Source organism: Ovis aries, chromosome 2, assembly GCF_016772045.2.
Source record: "Ovis aries strain OAR_USU_Benz2616 breed Rambouillet chromosome 2, ARS-UI_Ramb_v3.0, whole genome shotgun sequence".
Taxonomy (NCBI): Eukaryota; Metazoa; Chordata; class Mammalia; order Artiodactyla; family Bovidae; genus Ovis; species Ovis aries.
The window spans coordinates 170183770-170210941 of record NC_056055.1 but is presented as its reverse complement, the minus strand read 5'-3'; the positions used below and the strand labels follow the sequence as shown (position 1 = coordinate 170210941).

At 37.1% G+C, this 27172-nt stretch overlaps 1 protein-coding gene across 1 annotated transcript in view; it reads right to left on the bottom strand.

Annotated features, from left to right (window-relative positions):
- The window catches only part of LRP1B (LDL receptor related protein 1B), a 2196232-nt gene that overhangs the window by 57729 nt on the left and 2111331 nt on the right, over positions 1-27172 (bottom strand). Inside the window, exon 85 of the mRNA XM_060411151.1 lies at positions 2706-2880. Within this exon, the coding sequence (XP_060267134.1) occupies positions 2706-2880 (175 nt within the window). The remainder of the gene's footprint in view (positions 1-2705; positions 2881-27172) is intronic.

Below are 27172 nucleotides of genomic sequence, written 5' to 3'. Positions count from 1 at the left end.
CCTTGAAAATCAAAGAACAGAAAGTTATAGTTTCATGTTCAATCAAAGGGATAACATCAAAGAGAAAAATTAGCTCATTATACATTAAAGAATTTTCCACAAAAAGATAACTATACACCAAACATCATCATTTAAAAGAGAAAATATTCTATTTATTGATTGCATTTAAACTTCTGCTTCCAAGAACTATAAAAGATGTTTCCCTGTTCTCCTTCTAAAGGTTTTCTTTGAATCCTAAACTTAAGACAGGTATTTCAAGTATGAAATATAAGTTATCCAAATCATTGTAGGACATCAAATAGCACAGCTTATGTTTTAATATAGTTTTCATTATAATTTAATTTCTTAGAATGTTACACAGATACACCCATGCATGCACCATTTGTAATTAGCAGTTGTCCATTGATCAGAAAGAATTCTCATAACAATTTGACATCAGAGTGGTATAATTTAGGTTATTCAAAATTATGATCAAGCATTTCTTCATCAGTATTTACTAAGGAAGAGAGAAAAATACACAATTAGTTCTGTTTTAAAGCTTATACTCATTATATTTGACAGAGTATCTATTTTCTACTGTAGCCGACAGCTCATAGGCTTGGCATTAGGAACACATCAGTATTTGGAATCACAAATACACATGCAGCTTGAATTTTTCTCATTTAAATAAAAATTTTAACTCAGTTGTGATTTTTAGTATCAGTTCTTTACCCATGAAATAGAAATCCCAGCATTCCTATAAGCTTTATTTAATGCTAGCATGAAAAGTATCATAGAAATAAAAACAAACTTATCTAGTGTTTCAAGATACACAAGGAGTCGTGTTTGCCTTGTCATGTTCATATGTTATTATAGCCTATTTGATAAATCAAATAATATACTCCTATTTTTAAACTTTCACTATCTACTCACTGCTAGCAAATGTTATTTATCCATTCTTACATATAGTTTTCCAAAAAGATATTTAAGTCAGGAACTGTAATGTGGAACCTCAAAAGTCTACTCAGGTTATGGGTTCCAGTGTTTCTAGGTTGGTTAAGCCAATATTGTCTGTACAGTAGGCAATAGTGAGGGTCCTTAGAACCCAATTCTTCCTTCCTCACATGGAACTGACCTGTGTCATGGAAACAGTATGTGTCTCTCATGTGCTTCTCCAAGATAAACTGGGTTGGAAACTATGCCTCTCAGCCTCTCTTACATGATAGTCCACAATTTCCTGGGTGAATGAAATGGGATTGTAAAGAATATTCTACAGGGCATTCCTGACATGGTACACCGGACATAAAGAAAGATATATGCTCACTAACTGAAATCAAGTTCTGCCATGCTCAAGTTTCATCACAAAGAACTGATGAATTTAATGAGCAAACATGATTTTGATAGTTTAAATAAAAATGTATTTTACTTTTATGTACTTATCAAAGGCGTGTATTATAATTAGTCATATTTTTCAATGACTTTAGTTGAAAAATTATGTACTTTCAAATGACCCAATTTGAGGGCTTGAGTAAATGTCATTTATAATGATAACAGATCATACATAGATTAATTCTAAAATGAGAGTAAATAAAAAAGAAAAAAAAATGTTGATGATGACTGTAATAAAATTTTATTGGACTTTGTTTGGCAGAGTAACATAACTCAGGGCTGGCACCCTCGCAGAGGCCGTCTTAGTGGAAGCTGTGGTGTGAACATTTTAAGGTGTGCTTTTCTATCACTTATTCTCATTTATTATAGTCCTAGGGCAAATGATTGGAGAAGGAAATGGCAACCCACTCCAGTATTCTTGCCTGGAGAACCCCATGTATAGCGGAGCCTGGTGGGCTACAGTCCATGGGGTCAAAAAGAGTCAGACATGACTAACACACACACACAGGGCAAAGGATAGAGCTCAATCATTTATAAGCCCTTCTTTTAAAAGGTTGTGAAAAGAAGTTCAGAGTGAGAATTGGTCTCTAACCTCTGTGGCATAAATCTGTTTCATGACAGAAACTGAATGCCACTCTTTAGCTGCAAAGTTCTGTCTTCCATTCACTTGATCTCAAAGCCAAAGAGCAAAAGGCAGTGCAACAAAAATGTAATTGGATGTCTTAATTGTAGTGGCTTCCTAGGAAGCATCATTCCTTCTACTTACTTTTAACCATAATTTTCCAAGTCAGATAAAAAGATTAAATTTTGTTTCCATTCGACAGGTCTTTTGTTCCTTTCCCAGAGGATCACTTTGTAAAATCAGAAAGGCAAATACTCATTACTGATAATAATGATGAGACAAAAGTCCGAGCTATTCTAATTTAGAAGTATTACATAAGCTTTTTGAAGGTATGTTGCATTTCACTTGTGCTTGCTTACTATTAGGAATATTCTGTACAGGGAATGATCTGACCATATTATTGCACGATAAGTGTTCATGTTTTCCAGAAGTACATTAACACTTTTTGAATAAGTTTCGGTTTAATCAAAATGAATTGAACTCTCTTTATAGGAAAAAAAAAAAAGGAAAGAGATAATGGAACACTTGCCATATTGAATTTCGGATTCATGTTTATGTTTGACGGAGAACAGCAAAATACTGTAAAGCAATTATCCTCCAATTAAAAACTTAATTAAAAAACAATAATTTACAATGTTCTCATTGTTTTTTGCCAGAATGTTAATGTCCTTTTGGGTTCAAATGCTTTTATAAATTAAGTTAGCTGTCTACTTACTTGCAAGATATATCTTCACTGTCTTTATTTATAATGCAGTGTCCCCCATGGCACCTTATACATTTGTCAATTTCACATTTTGATCCTTCATAGCGTATTGGACAGACACATTCCACACTTCCATCATCTCCAATGGTACAGGATTCAGAATTCACACAGTAGTGATGACACACATCTGGAAAGAATGAACAATATAGAAATAAAATTGTGTTACAAAGTATTTTTCTTTCTTTCTTTCTGTTTTTTTTTTCCCCACACTGGAATTCCTACAATCAGGGGTTGAACCCATGTTCCTTGCATGGGAAGCATAGAGTCTGCACCACCAGGGAAATCCTACAAGATATTTTCCTTGAGTCACAATAAATGTTACCATTTTACTTAATATTTCAAAATGGTCAATGGATAAGTAGATTAATTTGCAAGAGCAACTTGTAATTACATGTAACCAGATTTCTTTAAGAATACCATTGATTCTTCTTTTTGCCTGAGTTTGCCATCATTTCATCTTGCTAAGAGTTATATTGATATATTATATCAATATAAGTTGTATTGATATAATTGATATAATATAATATAATATGAGTTATATTGATATAATACTAACTGACAAACTCTATTAGTCCTGAATTTTAAAATTTAAGTTCTCAAGTTTCTTCAGCTCTCCTTCTAAGAAGCAATATTTCTGTTATTCTGGAATGAACATAAATCCTCAAGATTTCTTTAGATGTCATCTATCTTTGTTCCTCCTTACATCTCTTTTCATCTGAAGAACAGAGTAAGTATGGGACTCTTACTCCTTCGATAGCCTCTGGTGGAGTGGAAAGAAGCCTCTCTCTACGTGAGCCAGGAGACCCAGATTCAATATCAGGGTAAGGAAGATCCCCTGGAGGAGGATGACAACCCACTCCAGGATCCTTGCCTGGAGAATCCCATGGACAGAGGAGCCTGGTGGGCTACAGCCCATGGGGTCAGCAAAAGTCAGACATGACTTAGAGACTAAACCACCACCACCACCACATGAACCAGAACAGCCAGTGTTTCCAAACACCTAAGCAGGCAAGCAGATAGAAGATGTGCCTCTCATGGAGCCCCAGCAGAAACGTGGACTGGAAGACTAACAGATCCATTGTGGGTAGAAAGTGATAACAGAAGTCTACGCCATTTCTTCCTCCCAGGTGAGAACCTGGAGTCTCGTCAGTCAGAGGGAAAACCTCCATGCAGTCTGAACACTTTGCTTTGTAAGGTGTTTCCTACTGAGCACTTCAGACAATTTTCTCAACTACAAAGGAAGAATTCTTCAAATATTTCCATATCTCTTGAACATCAGTAATAAAAAAAAAAACATTTACTAAGAACCACATTGACTTTGCAATTAGACATTTTGCCTCAGTCTTCTGAAAAACAAACAAGTCTATATGTATATTGACACATCAATATTTTTTAATTTATCACATTCACAATATTGAAATTTATAGTATTAATACAAGTAATCTTAAGCAGAATAATTTACTGAATTGATCGCAGACCTAGTGTTTGAAGCTGCAATTTCTTTATAGTTATCTAATTGTGAAGCAATATTAGGTGTGATTAGATGAGGTAAAAATCACAATTTATAAACTTTAATCTGCTGTAAGATGATTGTTGTGGGTAAAAAAAGGTAAAACATAATTTATAACTTTCATCCTTGTATATTTATCTAGCCTTTTATTAAATCAGACAGAAATCAACAGGCTTGCTTCATATTTATGGAAATTTATTTCAAGCATTCTTATGCTTGCTGTTGCATTATGCCAAGTACCCTCACTGAGATTCAAAGCTTAAGTTTATTACTAAGGGTCTTGGCTATTTTTAAGAAAAGAAGCACTTTCAAAGAATGAGAGACATAAAGATCTAAAAATTAAGTCAATGTTAATGTCTGTCCATTATGATATCTATTTTTAGTTGTTCTAGGCTTTGCAGGTAGATAATGTACACAATGCAAATTCTGTTTTTATTAATATTTGTGAAGAATGTATTAATAGTAACCTATATAATCATCTAATACCATCTACTATGCAGAAATCTCTAAAGAGCAATTTTCGTTAGTCAGTTTGCTAGATACAACTTATTGACAGAGAACTCTTTTAATATTTCTCTAATTGCTTTAAATTTCATCCATTGGTCCTAGTTCATTTTTTCTGATGGGATATAGAAAACAGCTGATGTATCTTTCCAAGATCTTCATAGTATGAGGTTTCTTCCACAATGGATAGATAATTCATCAGATTCATGTAGGTGACTGACTTGCAAATGCAGATTCCAGTTTCTTTTCCTTTCATCCACTACCACTCCTGAATTCTAAATTCTAGATCAGATTTGAGGCCCGGGTGAAACCCATCAGATCAGATGAGTAAACAGAATTTGGGAACTAGGGAATGTAAGAAATCTGAAAATAATTTTACTGAGTAGCAAAGGGACTACATTGTCTAGGTTGTAAATAGATTTGATTTTATTGAAATAGCTTATTTCTTGACTAACTTTGGGAGCCCTAATTAGAATATAATTTTAACCTAAAATTTTGAACCACGTTGTTTTTAAAATCACTTCATTGAGAAGACTTAAGAAACTAGGAAAAGTTGAGTTAACATCCTGAGGGTTGATGATTGCCCTATACCATACTGTAGCAAGTAACAGTCTGTTTGCACTTATCTTGCACTTATTTAGCACTTTTGGGTGCTAAAGGTCAAAGTTAAAAACTTACCTACAATTTACTAATTAAAAGTAATTGTGGATAATAAGTTAAATCTGGTTTAGACTGAGAACATAAAGATGTGAGAATATACACAACTCATTAATATTCAAGGAAATACAAATTAACACATCAAAGAAATACCTTTGCACTTCTACCAAACTGATGGCTAATGGCAAAAACTCTCATAGCACTAGTAGTGGGAATATAAATTGGTTCAGTTGATTTGGGAAATAATTGAAAGCATCAATTATATTAAATTTGAGCGGTTCCCTTGTGGCTCAGTGTTCAAGAATCTGCCTGCCAAGTAAGAGACACAGGTTTGATCCCTGGGTTGGGCAGATCCCGTGGAGAAGGAAATGGCCACCCACTCCAGTATTCTTGCCTGGGAAATCCCATGGACAGAGGAGCCTGGCAGGCAGTCCATGGGGTTGCAAAGAGTCAGATGCAATTTAGCAACTAAGCAACAATTAAATTTGAACATGCTGTGTGTGTGCTGTGTTCAGTTGCCTCTGACTCTTTGCGATCCTATGGACTGTGATCCGCCAGGCTCCTCTGTCCATGGGATTTTCCAGACAAGAATAATGGAGTGGGTTGCCCTGCCCTCCTCCATGGGATCTTTCCAAATCCAGGGATTGAACCCCCGTCTCCTGCATTGCAGGTGGATTCTTTACTGCTGAGCCACCAGGGAAGCCCCAAATTTGAACATACCGACACTTTATGACCTAGCATTTTTACTTTTAATACACTGTATATGCAAGAGAAAAGCATGCACATGAGCACAAAACATGTCCACAATATGCACAAAAACCCTTTTTAGAAATAGGCAAAAGCTAAAAAATAATCTAAATATCCATTATAAGACGAATATATGGAAATAGATAAATGAAAACTGAAAACATTAGTTATAAGCAACAATATGCAAGAATCTCATGAAAATAATAGGAAAAAATGGACAGAAAATACATATAGTATGTTTTTATTTATGTAAAGTTCAAAAGGCAAAACTAATCTGTGGTTTTAAGAGTCAAAAAGGAGTTATTTTGAAGAGAAAGACAGGGATAGTGATGAAGAACGCCAGGGAGCACTTGAGATAATAACAATGCTCATTCTTGGCCTGAACATTGGATTACACTGATATGTACACCTGGGGATAATTTATTGAATTGTATACTTGTGATTTTAAACATTTCTATGTATATTATGCTTCTACAGAAAGATTTCTTTGTAAATCTAACGGCATATAAGCTATAATAAGAATATTTTATAAATTCTGTTTAGTTTGCTAACTAGGCTAATAGGTTTTCTCTTTACAGATAATATATTTAAAAGGAATTCATAGTTTGTTTTTTATGTTTTAAAGGAAACTCTCCATTCTCTAATGCTTTTAATATATTTTGAAGCCCGTCAGCTGCACATTATTCAATGCTACTGACTGGCCTCAAGGCCTAAAAATGTAACCTAAAGAATGTAAAAAAAAAAGTTTGCTGAAGATAAAATTGTAAACAGGTATTAGAATATACAGTTAAATAATTACAAATTGCATACCGTTAAGCCATGCCACGTTTTCCCTCTGAATAAGGCAGAAATAATTTTAGACTCAGAACCCTTTCTCTACAGATATTCAAATGGAAGACATTTCATTTTTTCCCAGTTTATGTGTTTAGCACTCTATGCAAAATTGAAGTTTAAGGGCAGAGATTTGCTCACTGTATCCTAGCCCGGCCAGAGTTGCTTCCTAACATTTTCCTATGAAAGTTTTCTATCTCCCATTATTAGGCTTAAGATGCGGAGCATGTTGAAGATGTTGAATTACATGTCTGCTGGGCTGTTCTCTGCCTCTGTTAGCATTGTAGGGCCCAACACTTTGAATGTACATTCTCTCCCTCCCTCCCACTTTCCTCCTTCCTCTTCCACTCTTCCTTGTGTTCTCCCCTTCTTCGAACCTCTCTCTTTCTTTCTTCCTCCCTCCCTCCCATTCTCTCTTTCTCCCTCCCTTCCTTTCTCTCTCTCTTAAAGTCTTCCCTATCTACTCAACTGCAACTCCAAGATTTCTGAATACAGGAGAAGGTAGATCTTACTTGATAGGAGACTTCAGCAAGTCATATTTAAATTATCACACAAGCATTGGGTACCTGTAAGTTGGAAGTCAAAATAATTCCTTCAAAAACTCTGTTATTTCAAGTTTAATCATAACATGATGTATGTAAGCCCAGGAAAAAGTTTAAAACATCTGATGGTGCTTTCTATTTCCAAATTGGGTGACTCAACCAAAGTTCATGTTCTCAGTAATTGTCTCAATATCATGATAGGAATGCATAATAAGTCTAAGGAAAGCTACCTAGTTTCTCTCTCATTCTCTTTTCAGTCATAATCCACTTTGAATTACAAGCATCTGTGTAAAACTTGCAGAAATATATGTTATATTTTTATCAGTGTCCCATCTCTGAAAGTGAAAGTCAGTGAAAGTCACTCAGTTTTGTCCAACTCTTTGCCTCCTCATGGACTATACAGTCCATGGAATTCTCCAGGCCAGAATACTGGAGTGGGTAGCCATTCCCTTCTCCAGGGGATCTTCCTGACTCAGGGATCGAACTCAGGTCTCCCTCATTGCAGGTGGATTCTTGACCAGCTGAGCCACAAGGGAAGCCCAAGAATATTGGAGTGGGTAGCCTATCCCTTCTCCAGGAATCAAACTGGAGTATCCTACATTGCGGGTGGCTTCGTTATTAGCTGAACTAATAACAATAACTAGGAAGCCCCTATCTCTATATACTCTCAAATAATTACTACTTGGTGTTCAGTCACTCAGTTGTGTCCAACTCTTTGTGCCCCCATGGACTGTAGACATTGAGATTTCTCTGTCTATGGGATTTCCCGGGCAAGAATACTGGAGTGTGTGGCCATTTCCTCCTCCAGGGAATCTTCCCGATGCAGGGATCAAATCCCTGTCTCTTGTGTCTCATGCATTAGCAGGCAGGTTCTTTACCACTGGCACCACTCATATTTAAATTCTATCTCTTCAGTCATTTATTTGCTAAAAGGAATACTTCTTTAGCACTTCCCAATCCAGCAAAAATTTAACAAAGTATAAAGAAGAATATTATATGAGAAGGCTCCTAGGTATGCAATTGTTCACTTTCGTTCGAAAGAGTCTTTCTTGACAAGCTCAGAAACAGATAGAAGTTAAGCTGTAACTGGAAAAACAATTTTTTTTTTTAAAATCCCAGACCACTGAAATTGCTTACCTTATATAGCTAATTACTTTAAACATTAAAAATACTTTAAAAACATTTTGAAAGTAATCTTTTTATAAGATAGATACTCATTTTCTTAACTAAAATATATTAGTATTTTTATTAATGATTCATTTATCATTGTCAATTATTTATTACAGAAGTTTCAAAGTCTTCCCCATTTTTTTCATATTTCAGTTTTGATTAAGTGAAATGTTACTGATTATGAATCAGTAGACAAATCCAAATATAAAACTTAATTCCTCCCAAAGAATAAAAGAGTTGGGAATGTTGGTAGTTGGTTAACACAAAGGTGTATCACAAAGCAATCATCTTCTAGTTTCTGACACATGGACACACATGCACTCACACACTCACACACACATATATACCTTGCTTACAAAAACAACCATCTTTTATTCCCTCAAATTTTATGTTTAGCTTAATAATGATTGGAACTGAGAGAAAGTAAAAAAAAAAAAGTTTGATATACTAAAAGAAGAAGTTTGATATACTAAAAAAGTTTGATATACTAAAGATATAATAAAAGAAGAAAGGTTCAAAGAAAATATAGCTGAGAAGAGATGTTTTGTTCAAGGGGATAAATTAGGGGAAGGAGTTGAAGATTAAAGGTTGAAGATAAGAGTCTATGCAGATTGGCCTTTATGTATTTAACAGCAGCAGTCTGGAATTTATGGAAAGAAAAGCATGTGGGACAATATAATTGATCTAATTTTGAACATTATGTTGATAAAATGGAGGTGGTGATGTGTAATTGATTATTTAATGAGGACATGTGTGTGACTAAGTGTATATAGAGAGTTGTGAGTGGCGGATTCATGTTGATGTATGACAAAACCAATACAATATTGTAAAGCAACCTCCAATTAAAATAAATAAATTTATATTAAAAAAAGAGAAAAATCCAGAAATACAAGACAGGACATTAGCTCTCAGAGAGCTGGCAACCCAACTGTGAGGTTGAGTTCAGTTCAGTCACTCAGTCATGTCACTCAGTCATTCAGTCGTCGAGTGAATGTCGACATTCTAGGAATCAGTGAACTACAATGGACTGGAATGGGTGAATTTAACTCAGACTCTTTGCAACCCCATGAATCGCAGCACGCCAGGCCTCCCTGTCCATCACCAACTCCCACAGTTCACTCAGACTCATGTCCATCGAGTCAGTGATGCCATCCAGCCATCTCATCCTCTGTCGTCCCCTTCTCCTCCTGCCCTCAATCCCTCCCAGCATCAGAATCTTTTCCAATGAGTCAACTCTTCACATGAGGTGGCCAAAGTACTGGAGTTTCAGGTTTAGCATCAGTCCTTCCAAAGAAACCCCAGGGCTGATCTCCTTTAGAATGGACTGGTTGGATCTCCTTGCAGTCCAAGGGACTCTCAAGAGTCTTCTCCAACACCACAGTTCAAAAGCATCAATTCTTCCAAGCTCTGCCTTCTTCACAGTCCAACTCTCACATCCATACATGACCACAGGAAAAACCATAGCCTTGACTAGACGGACCTTAGTCGGCAAAGTAGTGTCTCTGCTTTTGAATATACTATCTAGGTTGGTCCTAACTTTTCTTCCAAGGAGTAAGCGTCTTTTAATTTCATGGCTGCAGTCACCATCTGCAGTGATTTTGGAGCCCCCCAAAATAAAGTCTAACACTGTTTCCATTGTTTCCCCATCTATTTCCCATGAAGTGATGGGACCGGATGCCAGAACCTGGAATGTCAGGTCCATGAATCAAGGCAAATTGGAAGTGGTCAAACAAGAGATGGCAAGAGTGAATGTCGACATTCTAGGAATCAGTGAACTAAAATGGACTGGAATGGGTGAATTTAACTCAGATGACCATTATATCTACTACTGAGGGCAGGAATCCCTCAGAAGAAATGTAGTAGCCATCATGGTCAACAAAAGAATCCAAAATGCAGTACTTGGATGCAATCTCAAAAATGACAGAATGATCTGTTTGTCCCCAAGGCAAACCGTTCAATATCACAGTTATCCAAGTCTATGCCCCAACCAGTAACGCTGAAGAAGTTGAAGTTGAACAGTTTTATGAAGACCTACAAGACCTTTTAGAACTAACACCCCCCAAAAATGTCCTTTTCATTATAGGGGATTGGAATGCAAAAGTAGGAAGTCAAGAAACACCTGGAGTAACAGGCAACTTTGGCCTTGGAATGCAGAATGAAGCAGGGCAAAGACTAATAGAGTTTTGCCAAGAAAATGCACTGGTCATAGCAAACACCCCTTTCAACAACACAAGAGATGACTCTACACATGGACATCACCAGATGGTCAACACCGTAATCAGACTGATTATATTCTTTGCAGCCAAAGATGGAGAAACTCTATACAGTCCACAAAAACAAGACCAGGAGCTGACTGTGGCTCAGATCATGAACTCCTTATTACCAAATTCAGACTCAAATTGAAGAAAGTAGGAAAACCGCTAGACCATTCAGGTATGACCTAAATCAAATCCCTTATGATTATACAGTGGAAGTGAGAAATAGATTTAAGGGCCTAGATCTGATAGATAGAGTGCCTGATGAACTGTGGAATGAGGTTCGTGACATTGTACAGGAGACAGTGAGCAAGACCATTCCCACGGAAAAGAAATGCAAAAAAGCAAAATGGCTGTCTGGGGAGGCCTTACAAATAGCTGTGAAAAGAAGAGAGGTGAAAAGCAAAGGAGAAAAGGAAAGATATAAGCATCTGAATGCAGAGTTCCAGAGAATATCAAGAAGAGATAAGAAAGCCTTCTTCAGCAATCAATGTACAGAAATAGAGGAAAAGAACAGAATGGGAAAGACTAGAGATCTCTTCAAGAAAATTAGAGATACCAAGGGAACATTTCATGCAAAGATGGGCTTGATAAAGGATAGAAATGGTATGGACCTAACAGAAGCAGAAGATATTAAGAAGAGGTGGTAAGAATACACAGAAGAACTGTACTGTGAGGTTACAACAGGAATTAAAAAGCTACTAAGACTGATCTGAATAATGTCTACTGTGGCAACAGCCTACAGAAATTACTACCAACGAAATCTTCCTTAGTTTGGAACATTCCAGCTCATAAGTTTTAATCATTTTACTGACCTGAATGGCATAACAATTGAGATTTCTGCATATAGTAAGAAGGAGAAATAATGAAATGTAATTAATCTGTGCTAAGAAAGTAGAGATTACCATGAAATTATATAATAACACTTTATATTCACAATATAAAAATTCTTATAACCTCTGTAGGATAATTACACTAAGAACTGCACTGTAGCACCAAACACAATCATGCAATCTAAAGGACAATGGTGGATATACAATTACAGAGTATTCACATGGTAATTAGGTAGATAGTAACTGAAGGATAAGAGAATGGCTATTTTCTGCAATAGAAATGGAATAATTTTCAAGGGAGATCATTATTGTACTCTGTCTCTTTTTCTTTTTCCTTTTTAAGCAATCAGAAATATGAGATACTTCTTCCTTTAATACTTTTACAATATCTTAATAGACTGCATAAAATATATGCATGTGTGAGTATATATACAGGTTTATGAATATTCAAGGAGAGCCAGATGCCTTTAAAATATCTAGCTGCATTTAACTTCTTTCCCAAATATTTCTTTCTATTGGAAAATAATTGTGAAAACCATTTAGCTATTAACTCATATTTGCACCTGGGCTATTCACATTGTAATAGTTAGTGAAGTGTGAAATTTATTTAAAGAGAGGAAAACCAAATCAAAATATACCACCTAAACAGGATCTGAAGATACTCAATAAGAATAATGGGGAATCTGGAGAGTCTTTACTTGGTAATACAGGATGGCTATACAGGGAGACTAAATTATACAATCCAATGTATGTACATCAGTTGTCTTATATCACTGAATTTTTATCTGACCTTTCAAAAAGTGTTCTGTGAATTGGTGTTAAGATTCATAATTTAAATAAGTATTTGATAATTTAGGACCATACACATACACATAATAAATTTAAAGTAAGATGGAATTACTTTCACAATCCAGGCATTCTATTAACTGAGTTCCAGTTTTAGTGCAATGCACACTCCATTTTCACCATTATATAATTGTGTCCCAGGAGCAGTAGATTGCATGAATTTGGCTAATATTTTCCCTATGGGGAGGTTTCTAGTTGCTTTCACATATGTATAAAGGCAGAAAAATTTCCAGAAGAACCAATAATGGTATTTTGTAAACTTCTGATGAATACTTCCACTACAGTGATATAATGAAAAAGAAGAAATTAAATCAAGACCAAAATGTGAAGGACTTGGAGGTTAAATTCAGCCCTTCCTCTGGCTAACAATGTGACCTCATCTGAGTTACCTGACTAATTTCTGCAAAATGCCCTTTGGTCATCTATGAACAAAGTCAGTATTCCTAAACACTCCTGAGACTGTGTCATGATTTCTTCCTCAGCAGTCCATCCTCAAAAATGCACTTGACTCCAAAAGGGCCGATGAGAGCCCATTTTGAGCAAAATTGTGGAAATGACAATTACAATGATAACAAATGCCCATTTTTAGTTGTTTTCTACATGCCAGGCACATGTGTTTGTTTTAGTCTGATATTTAGTCTGATAACATGGTATTATCCTCATTGTATAGATAATCACACTGAGGCACAAACAGGTTAAACAACTTGCCAAAGATGACACAAGAAAAAGTGAGAGAACTAAAATTCAAACCGAAATAAGAGAATAAACTCGAGAATAAACTCGAGAATAAACTCTTATTTTTCTTATTCAATTACTCTCACTCAGGAAAAAAAATACAGAAAGTAATTTTGAAAACCTTCGATGTTTGCTTTTCCTTACACGTGTCTAAAACTGAACAAGCCTCCATCTACATAGATATCTGAGGGTCTAACCACCAGTCCGAAAGCTAATAGATGATGTCAGGGCAAGCCCAGGAAAGTTTCCTGATGCCATCCAGATCTGCAAAATTAGAATTCAGAAACTCAATCTGGGTGCCTATGCCTCATCCAAATATTCACATTTCACGTGTCGGTCTCAGCCTCCCATCCTAACCCAGTGAATACATGCATCTGTAGCCATTGGTAACCGGTGTACAGTACTAAACTTCTACTTGAAGGGAACACTTAATTATCCATGTGATATATTCAATATCAGGCAGGATCAGCTCTGAGCTAGTCCAGACAAATAGGAAACCAAAATAACAGTCAAGAAATCACAAAGTAAGACATTCCCGAGTGTCAGCATTTATTGATATCTAATTTAGCTAATTTAGGATGAAAATATTTGGAAGGTTTTCTAGAAAAGTTTTCAGATTCGTAAAAATGTTAACAAAAGTGATGCTGGCCTTTTTTCCATGAAGTCAGTTTTTCACCTATCATACTTTAGGAGCAAAAAGGTAAAGTAACTTGTATAATTTGCTTAGAATTTTATGATTGTTTTCTTTAAAGTATTATATTAAGAAACAGAAACAAATTTAAAACTACTAGAATATTCTTTTTCACATTCCTCCAGTGTTTTACACAGCCAAAGGTATTTTAATAATTAAACTTACAACATAGTCCTAAATATATCTTCTGATTTCAGAACTGAATTTAATAAAGTAGGCAAACATTGAATCCAGGTATGCCAATTAAACATTCACTAGGGAAAAATGTGGGCAAAACTCTGATTAGAGCTGATAAATTTTCATCAGGAAAGCATGCCTAAGAAAATTAGCATTTTCTAATGTTTTACTAATAATAGAAATATATCCCAAATATTTTATAGAGAAAACTGCAAAAATTTACAGAGTAAGATCTATCCTGAGCAAATAGTGCCATCTCTAAGTATCCTGGTAAAAGGAAAATGTAAAATTCAGCAAGATGATTTAAAAAAAAAAAAAAAAACTTTGATATGAGTGAGACATATGGGGTGGGATTTTAAAAGTGGCAGTATTTAAATTTTCAACAGGCCTCTGTTTCAAAATGCATATTAACAATGATTGGGGTTTCCCTGGTGACTCAGTGATAAAGAATCTGCCTGCCAATGCAGGAGACAAGGGTTTGATCCCTGATCCAGGAAGCTTTCACATGCCATGGAGCAACCAAGCCCATGTGCCACAGCTATTCAGCCTGTGCTCTCAAGTGCAAGAGCCTCAACTACCAAGTCCACATGCCATAACTACTGAAGCTCAAGGTACCTTAGAGCCCATGTCCACAGCAAGAGAAGCCACTGCAATGAGAAGTCTATGCAACACAACTGAAAGTAGCCCCTGCCTGCTGCCGCTAGGGATAAGTCTGGCAGCAAGAAAGACCCAGCAAGCCATAGATAAATAAATAGGTAAATAAATAAACAAAGGTGGAGTCAATAATTTTAGCAATAATCGAAAATTAACTCATAAAACTCACGGCAATGATTTGTTTTCAAGTAAAATCTAAACAGCGTTTATTTATAAAGGATGTTCTGGGTTAAATATTTCTCTATTTTTAAAGCAATCCAGCTACAGAAGCTTTGAGCAAGTAACTATAACGTGGAAGAGAATCATTTGAGACTTGAAAGCAAGCTGACTTGCAACAGTAGCTAACTACAGTCATCAGTCCAGTGCAGTCACTCAGTCGTGTCAGATTCTTTGCAACCCCATGAATCACAGCAGGCCAGTCCTCCCTGTCCAATACCAATTCCCGGAATTCACCGAAACCCATGTGCATCGAGTAAGTGATGCCATCCAAACATCTCATCCTCTGTGGTCCCCTTCTCCATCTGCCCTCAATCCCTACCAGCATCAGGATTTTTTCAAATAAGTAAGCTCTTCAAATCAGGTGGGCAAAGTATTGGAGTTTCAGCTTCAACATCAGTCCTTCCAATGAACACCCAGGACTAATCTCCTTTAGGATGGACTGGTTGGATCCTTGCAGTCCATGGGACTCTCAAGAGTCTTCTCCAACACCACAGTTCAAAAGCATCAATTCTTCAGTGCTCAGCTTTCTTTATAGTCCAACTCTCACATCCATACATGACTACTGGAAAAACCATAATCCTGACTAGATGGACCTTTGTTGGCAAAGTAATGTCTCTACTTTTTAAATGCTGTCTAGACGGTCATAACTTTCCTTCCAAGGAGTAAGTGTCTTTTAATTGCATGGCTGCAATCACCATCTGCAGTGATTTTGGATGTCATAAAAAAAAAAAAAATGACAGCCACTGTTTCTCCATCTATTTCCCATGAAGTGATGGGACCAGATGCCATGATCTTCGTTTTCTGAATGTTGAGCCTTAAGCCAAATTTTTCACTCTACTTCTTCACTTTCATCAAGAGGCTCTATTTCCTCTTCACTTTCTCCCATAAGGGTGGTGTCATCTGCATATCTGAGGTTATTGATGTTTCTCCCGGCAATCTTGATTCCAGCTTGTGCTTCTTCCAGCCCAGCGTTTCTCATGATGTATTCGGCATATAAGTTAAATAAGCAGGGTGACAATATACAGCCTTGATGTACTCCTTTTCCTATTTGGAACCAGTCTGTTGTTCCATGTCCAGTTCTAACTGTTGCTTCCTGACCTGCATCCAGGTTTCTCAAGAGGCAGGTCAGGTGGTCTGGTATTCCCATCTCTTGAAGAATTTTCTACAGTTTATTGTGATCCACACAGTCAAAGGCTTTGGCATAGTCAATAAAGCAGAAATAGATTTTTTCTGGAATTCTCTTGCTCTTTTGATGACCCTGCGGATGTGGGCAATTTGATCTCTGGTTCCTCTGCCTTTTCTAAAACCAGCTTGAACATCTGGAATTTTGCAGATCACATATTGCTGAAGCCTAGCTTGGAGAATTTTGAGCATTATTTTACTAGTGTGTGAGATGAGTGCAATTGTGCAGTAGTTTGAGCATTCTTTGGCATTGTCTTTCTTTGGGATTGGAATGAAAACTGATCTTTTCCAGTTCTGTGGCCACTGCTGAGTTTTCCAAATTTGCTGGCATATTGAGTGCAGCACTTTCACAGCATCATCTTTCAGGATTTGAAATAGCTCAACTGGTATTCCATCACCTCCACTAGCTTTGTTCATAGTGATGCTTTCTAAGGCTGACTTGACTTCACATTTCATTATGTCTGGCTCTAGGTGAATGATCACACCATCATGATTATCTGGGTCATGAAGATCTTTTTTTGTACAGTTCTTCTGTGTATCCTTGCCACCTCTTCTTAATATCTTCTGCTTCTGTTAGGTCCATACCATTTCTATCCTTTATCAAGCTCATCTTTGCAGGAAATGTTCCCTTGGTATCTCTAATTTTCTTGAAGAGATCTCTAGTCTCTCCCACTCTATTGTTTCCCTCTATTTCTTTGCATTGATTGCTGAGGAAGGCTTTCTTATCTCTCCTTGCTGTCCTTTGGAACTCTGCATTCAAATGGTATATCTTTCCTTTTCTCCTTTGCTTTTCACTTTTCTTCTTCTCACAGCTATTTGTAAAGCCTCCTCAGAAAGCCATTTTGTCTTTTTGCATTTCTTTTTCTTGGGGATGGTCTTGATTTCTGTCTCCTGTACAATGTCATCAGGCACTCTATCTATCAGATCTAGTCCCTTAAATCTATTTCTCACTTCCACTGTATAGTCATAAGGGATTTGATTTAAGTCGTACCTGAATGGTCTAGGGGTTTCTCCACTTTCTTCAATTTCAGTCTGAATTTGGCAATAAGGAGTTCATGATCTGAGCCACACTCAGCTCCCAATCTTGTTTTTGCTGACTGTATAGAGCTTCTCTACCTTTGGCTGGAAAGAATATAATCAACCTGATTTTGGTGTTGACCATCTGGTGATGTCCATGTGTAGAGTCTTCTCTTGTGTTGTTGGAAGAGGGTATTTGCTATGACCAGTGTGTTCTCTTGGCAGAACTTTCTTAACCTTTGCCCTGCTTCATTCTATACTCCAAAGCCAAATTTGCCTGTTACTCCAGGTGTTTCTTGACTTTATACTTTTTCATTCCAGTCCCCTATAATGAAAAGGACATCTTTTTTGGGTGTTAATTTTAGAAGGTCTTGTAGGTCTTCATAGAACTGTTCACCTTCAGCTTCTTCACCGTTACTGGTCGGGGCATAGACTTGGATTACCATGATATTGAATGGTTTGCCTTGAAAACGAACAGAGATCATTCTGTCATTTTGAGATTGCATCCAAGTACGGTATTTTGGACTCTTTTGTTGACCATAATGGCTACTCCATTTCTTCTAAGGGATTCCTGCCCACAGTAGTAGATATAATGGTCATTGAGTTAAATTCACCCATTCAAGTCCATTTTAGTTCACTGATTCTTAGAAAGTCAATGTTCATTCCTGTCATCTCCTGTTTGACCACTTCTAATTTGTTTTGATTCATGGACCTGACATTCCAGGTTCCTATGCAATATTACTCTTTACATCATTGGACCTTGCTTCTATCACCAGTCACATCCACAACTGGGTGTTGTTTTTGCTTTGGCTCCATCCCTTCATTCTTTCTGGATTTATTTCTCCACTGATCGCCAGTAGCATACTGGGCACCTACCGACCTGGGGAGTCCATCTTTCAGTGTCCTATCTTTTTGACTTCTTGTACTGTTCATGGGGTTCTCAAGGCAAGAATACTGAATTGGTTTGCCATTCCCTTCTCCAGTGGACCACATTCTGTCAGACCTCTCCACCATGACCCAGCTGTCCTGGGTGGCCCTGCATGGCATGGCTTAGTTTCATTGAGTTAGACAAGGCTGTGGTCAGTGTGATCAGGTTGGCTAGTTGTCTGTGATTGTAGTTACAGTCTGTCTGCCCTCTCATTCCCTCTCTCAGTGCCTATTGTCTTACTTGGGTTTCTCTCACCTTGGACATGGGGTCTCTCTTCACAGCTGCTCCAGCAAAGTGCAGCCTCTGCTCCTTACCTCTGATGCGGGGTAGCTCCCCTTGGCTGCCGCCCCTGCCCTCAGGCTAGGCGTAGCTCCTCTAGGCAGCACTCGTGAGCCTTCACAGCATCGAATGATGCTAATTTAAAACCATTCAAGTGAATAGCATGAGATGACTTAAAAATAGAATGAGTGAGTGAAGATCGCTCAGTCTTTTCCATCTCTTTGCGACCCCATGGACTATATAGTCTGGATTTCTCTAGTCCAGAACACTGGAGTGAGTAGCCTTTCCCTTCTCCAGGGTATCTTCCTGACCCAGGTTTCGAATACAGGTCTCCTGCATTGCAGGTGGATTCTTTACCAGCTGAGCCACAAGGGAAGCCCAAAACAAACATATAGATAGTAATTTTTCACAACAATCAAAGCATTTACCATGTTTTACCCTACTTTCTTTACCAAGACATTGAATAATAGGAAGGTTCAATTTATTTCAGTCGAGTGAAATTTATTAACATCTACAATCAGTGGTAAAGCATCCACCTGCAAGGCAGGAGGTGTGGATTCAGTTCCTGGGTTATGACGATCCCCTGGAGAAGGAAATGGCAATCCACTCCAGTACTCTTGCATTGGGAAATCTCATGGACAGAGAAGACTGGTGGCCTATAGTCTATGGGGTCGTAAAGAGTTGGACACAACTTAGCAACTAAACAACAGCAATTGTATTAATAGTATCTATTGTGTTAAAAGATCCATAAGCCTCTTATTCTTCTCCATCAGAGGGCAGACAGAATGAAAATCACAATCACAGGAAACTAACCAATCTAATCACATGGACCACAGCCTTGTCTAACTCAATGAAACTATGAGCCATGCCATGCAGGGCCACCCAAGATAGACAGATCATGGTGGAGAGTTCTGACAAAATGTGGTCCACTGGAGAAGGGAATGGCAAACCAATTCAGTATTCTTGCCTTGAAAACCCCAAGAACAGTACAAAAAGGCAAAAAGATAGGACACTGAAAGATGAACTCCCCAGGTCGGTAGGTGCCCAATATGCTACTGGTGATCAGTGGAGAAATAACTCCAGAAACAATGAAGAGACAGAGCCAAAGCAAAAACAATACCCAGTTGTGGATGTGACTGGTGATGGAAGCAAGGTCCGGAGCTATAAAGAGCAATATTACATAGAACCTGGAAAGTTAGGTCCATGAATCACGGCAAATTGGAAGTGGTCAAACAGGAGATGGCAAAAGTGAACGTCAACATTTCAGGAATCAGAGAACTAAAATGGACTGAGAGGGGTGAATTTAACCCAGATGACCATTATATCTACTACTGCAGGCAAAAATCCCCTAGAAGAATTGGAGTAGCCATCATAGTCAACAAAAGAGTTCAAAACTCAGTACTTGGATGAAATCTCAAAAAAGACAGAACGATCTCTGTTCATTTCTAAGGCAAACCATTCAATATCATGGTAATCCAAGTCTATGCCCTGACCAATAATCCTGAAGAAGCTGAAGTTGAATGGTTCTATGAAAGCCTATAAGACCTTCTTGAATTAACACCCAGAAAAGATGTCCTTTTCATTATAGGATACTGGAATGAAAAAGTATGAAGTCAAGAAACACCTGGAGTAACAGGCAACTTTGGCCTTGGAGTACAGAATGAAGCAGGGCAAAGGTTAAGAAAGTTCTGCCAAGAGAACACACTGGTCATAGCAAATACCCTCTTCCAACAACACAAGAGAAGACTCTACACATGGACATCACCAGATGGTCGACACCGAAATCAGATTGATTATATTCTTTCCAGCCAAATATAGAGAAGCTCTATACAGTCAGCAAAAACAAGACTGGGAGCTGACTGTGGCTCAGATCATGAACTCCTTACTGCCAAATTCAGACTTAAATTGAAGAAAGTAGGGAAAACCACTAGACCATTCAGGTATGATCTAAATCAAATCCCTTATGATTATATAGTGGAAGTGAGAAATAGATTTAAGGGATTAGATTTGATAGAGTGCCTGATGAACTAAAGGACAGAGATTCATGACATTGTAGACAGGGATCAAGACCATCCCCAAGGAAAAGAAATGCAAAAAAGAAAAATGACTTTCTGAGGAGGCCTTATGAATAGCTGTGAAAAGGAGAGAAGCAAAAGCAAAGGAGAAAAGGAAAAATATACCCATTTGAATGCACAGTTCCAAAGAATAGAGAGGAAAAATAAGAAACACTTTCTCATGATCAGTGCATAGAAATAGAGGAAAACAATAGAATGGGGAAGATTCGAGATTTCTTTAAGAAAATTAGAGATACGAGGGGAACATTTCATGCAAAGATGGGCACAATAAAGGACAGACATGTTATAGACCTAACAAAAGCAGAAGATATTAAGAAGAGATGGCAAGATTACACAGATGAACTATACAAAAAAGTTCTTCATGACCCAGGTAATCATGATGATGTGATCATTCACCTAGAGCTAGAGATCCTGGAATGTGAAGTCAAGTGGGCCTTAGAAAGCATCACTATGAACAAAACTAGTGGAGGTGATGGAATTCCAATTGAGCTATTTCAAAACCTAAAAGTTGATGCTGTGAAAGTGCTGCACTCAATATGCCAGCAAATTTGGAAAACTCAGCAGTGGCCACAGAACTGGAAAAGGTCAGTTTTCATCCCAATCCCAAAGAAAGGCAATGCCAAAGAATGCTCAAACTACTGTACAATTGCACTCATCTCACACTCCAGTAAAGTAATGCTCAAAATTCTCCCAGCCAAACTTGAACAATACAGAATCATGAACTTCCAGATGTTCAAGCTGGTTTAGAAATGGCAGAGGAACCAGAGATCAATTGCTAACATCCAGTGGATCTTCAAAAAAGCAAGAAAGTTCCAGAAAAACATCTATTTCTGCTTTATTGACTATGCCTTTTATGTGTGGATCACAACAAACTGGAAAATTCTGAAAGAAATGGGAATGCCAGACCTTCTGACCTGCCTTTTGAGAAATCTGTCTGAACGTCAGGAAGCAACAGTTAGAACTGGACATGGAATGACAGACTGGTTCCAAATAGGAAAAGGAGTACATCAAGGCTGTATATTGTCACCCTGCTTATTTAACTTATATGCAGAGTACATCATGAGTAATGCTGGGCTGGATGAAGCATAAGCTGAAATCAAGATTGCCAGGAGAAATATAAAAAACTTCAGATATGCATGATACCACCCTTATGGCAGAAAGTGAAAAAGAACTAAATAGCCTCTTGGTGAAAGTGAAAGAGGAGAGTGAAAAAGTTGGCTTAAAGCTCACCATTCATAAAACTAAGATCATGGCATCCAGTCCCATCATTTTTTGGCTAGTAGATGGGGAAACAGTGGAAACAGTGGCATCCTTTAATTTTGGGGGCTCTAAATCACTGCAGACAGTGACTACAGCCATGAATTAAAAGATGCTTGCTGCTTAGAATAAAAGTTATGACAAACCTAGATAGCATATTAAAAGGCAGAAACATTACTTTGCCAACAAAGGATCATCTAGTCAAAGCTATGATTTCTCCAGTAGTCATGTATGGATGTGAGAGTGGACTATAAAGAAAGCTGAGTGCTAGAATTGATGCTTTTGAACTGTGGTGTTGGAAAAGACTCTTGAGAGTCCCTTGGATTGCAAGAAGATTCAACCAGTCCATCCTAAAGGAAATCAGTCCTGAATATTCATTGTAAGTGCTGATGTTGAAGCTGAAACTCCAGTATTTGGTCACCTGATGTGAAGAACTGACTCATTGGAAAAGATCCTGATGCTGGGAAAGATTGAATGTGGGAGGAGAAAGGGATGACAGTGGATGAGATTGTTGGATGGCATCCCTGACTTGATCGACATGAGTTTGAGTAAACTCTGGGAGTTGGTGATGGACAGGGAGGGCTGATGTGCTGCAGTCCATGGTGTCGCAAAGTGATGGACACAACTGAGTGACTAAACTGAACTGAACTGATTGTGTTAATATTGTCCATGTGTTTAGGGTGTCTATACTTTGATAGAACCTCAGGGCCAACATGGTTGAAAGGTAAAATTAAGATCAATAAAAGATTTTAGTTAAGAACTATTTTTAAGACAATTCAGAGCATGAACTAAGAACTCATTCATATTAATAGAAAACTGCGAAAGGTTTCATGGAAAAATGATACATGAAGAATGCTGGAGAGTGATCATGGAAAAGATTACCTCAGATGGGAGTTTCATGAAGAAAGTTATTCTCATCATGTTGAGGTTTAACAAGCTACAGGGCAGGGAATGTTTCACCTCATATGGGAAGAAGAAATGGCCATCCTAGACAATCCCATTCAGTTCCTATATTCACAGATTTTTTTCTATTAATATCTTTGTCTATCTCTTCTCCATTCCAACTGTTCATCCTTTCTTTCTTCCAAGCAACTCACTACTCACTGTGGTACACAAATACAATGAAACATTACTCAGCCATAGCAAGGAATGAAATTGGGTCTTTTGCAGTGACGTGGATGGACCTAGGATTTCACACAGAGTGAAATAAGTCAGAAAAAGAGAAAAACAAATATCATGTGATACCACATGCATATGGAATACAGAAAAGCGGTACAAATGAACCTATTTTCAGGGCAGGAATAGAGACACCTACATAGAGACTGGGCATATGGACACAGTGGGGAAAAGGGAGGATAGGACAAACTGGGAGAGTAACATTGACATATATACACTACCATGAGTCAAATAGATAGCTAGTGGAAGGCTATATATAGTACAGAAAGCTCAGCTCAGTGCTCTGTGATGACCTAGGAGTGAGGGGAGGTGGGAGGGAGACTCAACAGGGTGCGGATATATGTACACATATAGCTGATTCACTGTTGTACAGCAGAAACTAACACAAAATTGTAAAGCATTTACACTCCAGTAAACAAAGAAAAAAATGAAAAGTAATGATTTCTAATATAATTAGATATACCTGCCTCCTAGGTTTCCTTCAGTATGTTACCTTGCAAAATATATAATACATATGAATCTTTATATTGATATGTACACAGGTATATAGAGAGGCATTTCTATAATAGCATGATAACAATAAGAGACATAGAAATTATATAAAAGTAATTACTATTTAATCAGAATTCCCTAAAACATTGAGAAAGTCATCTTGATAAAGTCACCTAACAGAGAAATATGGAGAAAACTATAAAGGTTTCCCCTGTTCAAATGTTCAAGTTTCCTTTAGGTCAAAAGTAGAGGCATAAAACAGATTATCAATATATAAAAATCAGCTTTCTATTTTACCTTAATAGCAATTCAGAGATTATAAAAATCACTTTAATTTGTATTAATTAGTAGTGCCATACTTTAAGATGATTAGAAGTATGCATTGCATTATGACTGCAACTAATCAATCAATTTGATCCATATACTTTTTATTTAGAAAGATTGTTGTTCTTTGAAAGCATTCTTGTAAATTGTTTCAATCTTCAGGCAATGAGGTTAACTCATTACTGTTTTATATACCCAGTGTACAAAAAGATATTGTGGTAATGCTCTTCTGATTTAGCAACTAATTTATTTTAGTTTCTCTTGCCCTCTGACTCTTTTCTTTATTTGGATAGTATTAGGTTCTTAATTTGGAGAAGGCAATGGCACCCCACTCCAGTACTCTTGCCTGGAAAATCCCATGGATGGAGGAGCCTGGTGGGCTGCAGTCCATGGGGTTGCTAAGAATCGGACAAGACTGAATGACTTCACTTTCACTTTTCACTTTCATGCACTGGAGAAGGAAATGGCAACCCACTCCAGTGTTCCTGCCTGGAGAATCCCAGGGATGGAGGAACCTGGTGGGCTGCCGTCTATGGGGTTGCACAGAGTCGGACACGACTGAAGTGACTCAGCAGCAGCAGGTTCTTAATTTACCCTGCTCTACTTTTCATCATCTCATTTCTCACCACCTGACATTTAATATGTTTGCATATTATTTATAAATAATAAAGTGCACCATGAGAGCAGTTTTCTGTTTTATTCATGACTAACTCTCAAGCTTCAGTGGCTGTCACATATTAGATGCCATATTAATATTTGTTGAATGAATGAATGAGCCCTGCCCCTGGAAAACAAGACACTTCAGTAGGCAGAGAACAAAAATCAAACTGCTGATTTTTTTAGTTTTAACACCCCAAGGGTAGTTATAAATTTATGTAAATATGGGATCAGTCAAGGATAGTTTTACTAATTCCTGAAACTCAATGAAGTTTGCCAGGATGTGTTAAGTGTGTATTCAGATGGGGACAGGAAGGTGGGAGATGAAAGATGAAAATCAGGAGGAAAGCAAAGACAAATGCCATCAAGACCTAGTAAAAGGGCTCTTGAATATCTCAGTCAGTTCATTTCAGTTGCTCAGTCATGCCTGATTCTTTGTGACCCCACAGACTGCAGCACACCAGGCTTCCCTGTCTATCACCAACTCCTGGAGTTTGTTCAAACTCATGTCCATCGAGTTGGTGATGCCATCCAACCATCTCATCCTCTGTCATCCCCTTCTCCTCTTGCCTTCAATTTTTCTAGGCATCAAGGTCTTTCCCAATGAGTCAGTTCCTTGCACCAAGTGGCCAAAATATTGGAATTTCAGCATCAGCCCTTCCAATGAATATTCAGGACTGATTTTCTTTAAGATGGCCTGGTTTGATCTCTTTGCAGTCCGAGGGACTCTCAAGAGTCTTCTCCAACACCACAGTTCAAAAGCATCAATTCTTTGGCACTAAGCTTTCTTTATAGTCCAACTCTCACATCCATATATGACTACTGGAAAAAACCATAGCTTTGAATAGATGGGCCTTTGTCAGCAAAGTAATGTTTTTGCTTTTTAATATGCTATCTATGTTTGTCATAGCTTTTCTTCCAAGGAGCAAGCATCTTAAATTTCATGACTACAACCATCAGCAGTGATTTTAGAGCCCAAGAAAAGTCTGTCACTGTTTCCATTGTTTCCCCATCTATTTGCCGTAAAGTGATGGGACTGGATACCATGATGTTCATTTTTTGAATGTTGAGGTTTTTTTAATTTTTATTTTTACTTTATTTTACTTTACAATGCTGTATTGGTTTTGCCATACATTGACATGAATCTGCCATGGGTGTACATGTGTTCCCAATCCTGATAGAACTGCCTTATGACCCAGCAATCCCACTGCTGGGCATACACACTGAGGAAACTAGAATTGAAAGAGACAAGTGTACTCCAATGAATGTTGAGTTTTAAGCCAACTTTTTCACTTTCCTCTTTCACTTTCATCAAGAGGCTCTTCAATTACTCTTCACTTTCTCTCATAAGAGTGATGTTATCTGAGTATCCGAGGTTATTGATATTTCTCCTGGCAATCTTGATTCCAGCTTGTGCTTCATCCAGCCCAGTGTTTCTCATGATGTACTCTGCATATAAGTTAAATAAGCAGGGTGACAATATACAGCCTTGACATACTTTTTTCCCAATTTGAAACCAGTCTGTTGTTCCAAGTCTGGTTCTGACTATTGCTTCTTGACCTGCGTATTGATTTCTCAGGAGGTAGGTCATGGAGTCTGGTATTCCCATCTCTTTCAGAATTTTCCACAATTTGTTGTCATCTACACAGTGAAAGGCTTTGGCGTAATCAATAAAGCGGAAGTAGATCTTTGTTTGGAATTCTCTTGTTTTTCCTATGATCCAACGGATGTTGGCAGTTTGTTCTATATGAAATCAACACTCAGCTGCTGGATCAATGAACCAGCTGTCAGATACTCCAGACTGCTGAGTGAAGAAAAGATATGACCTACCTAATTCCCAGAAATGGGCTTTCCATAGAGTTAGGCTAAACTTTTCAGCTTCTGACATTTCACATTATAGTCACTGCCTATGCAACTAACTTATTCAAGAGACTATGCTCTTCAATAAAAGAAACTGATTTTTCTGTTCTATTTACTTTTATGTAACTATATAGAATTTCATTCTAAATTCACGGTTTATTACAGAAATTATTTTAAAAATCTGAGACTATAAACATGAATGCTGTAATATTAATCAATTAATTTTGCATTTTCCAAATTATATATTTTCTGAATATATATTACCTAAAATACATATTATAATACACACTTATTACAAATTATAGCACTCAAAATATTTTTTTAAATATAAATATGTGCATTAATTTTAAAATTTAAAAGAACATTTTTATAGATTACCTGACTTGAGATAACTATGAAAAGCAGATAGTTAAGTGATTATCATTATTGTTTTTATAAATCATGTAGATGAGTTTCACCTTGATAATGAAAATATTTGAAAATAAATCTAAAATTATAGAATACTATTGGCTAATCCAAAAATGTCTGCTTTGTATAATTTTAAATGATTCTGAAAGAATGTTTTAATTTTTTAATTCTACATTATCACCTCCAAACCCAATATTTCTTCCTCAGATCTGGATTCCAACTTGACAGATTTCTGTAAATTTAGAGTATATAATCAAAAAATTTTCAAAAAACACTGAAATTATATGCAAAATATCTTAGGTATTTGTTTTATTTGGACAAGAGATTCTTAAAAGGATCAGAAACCTATACTGCCTTTCAATTTAAGAAACACTGACATCTGAAGTTGAAAAA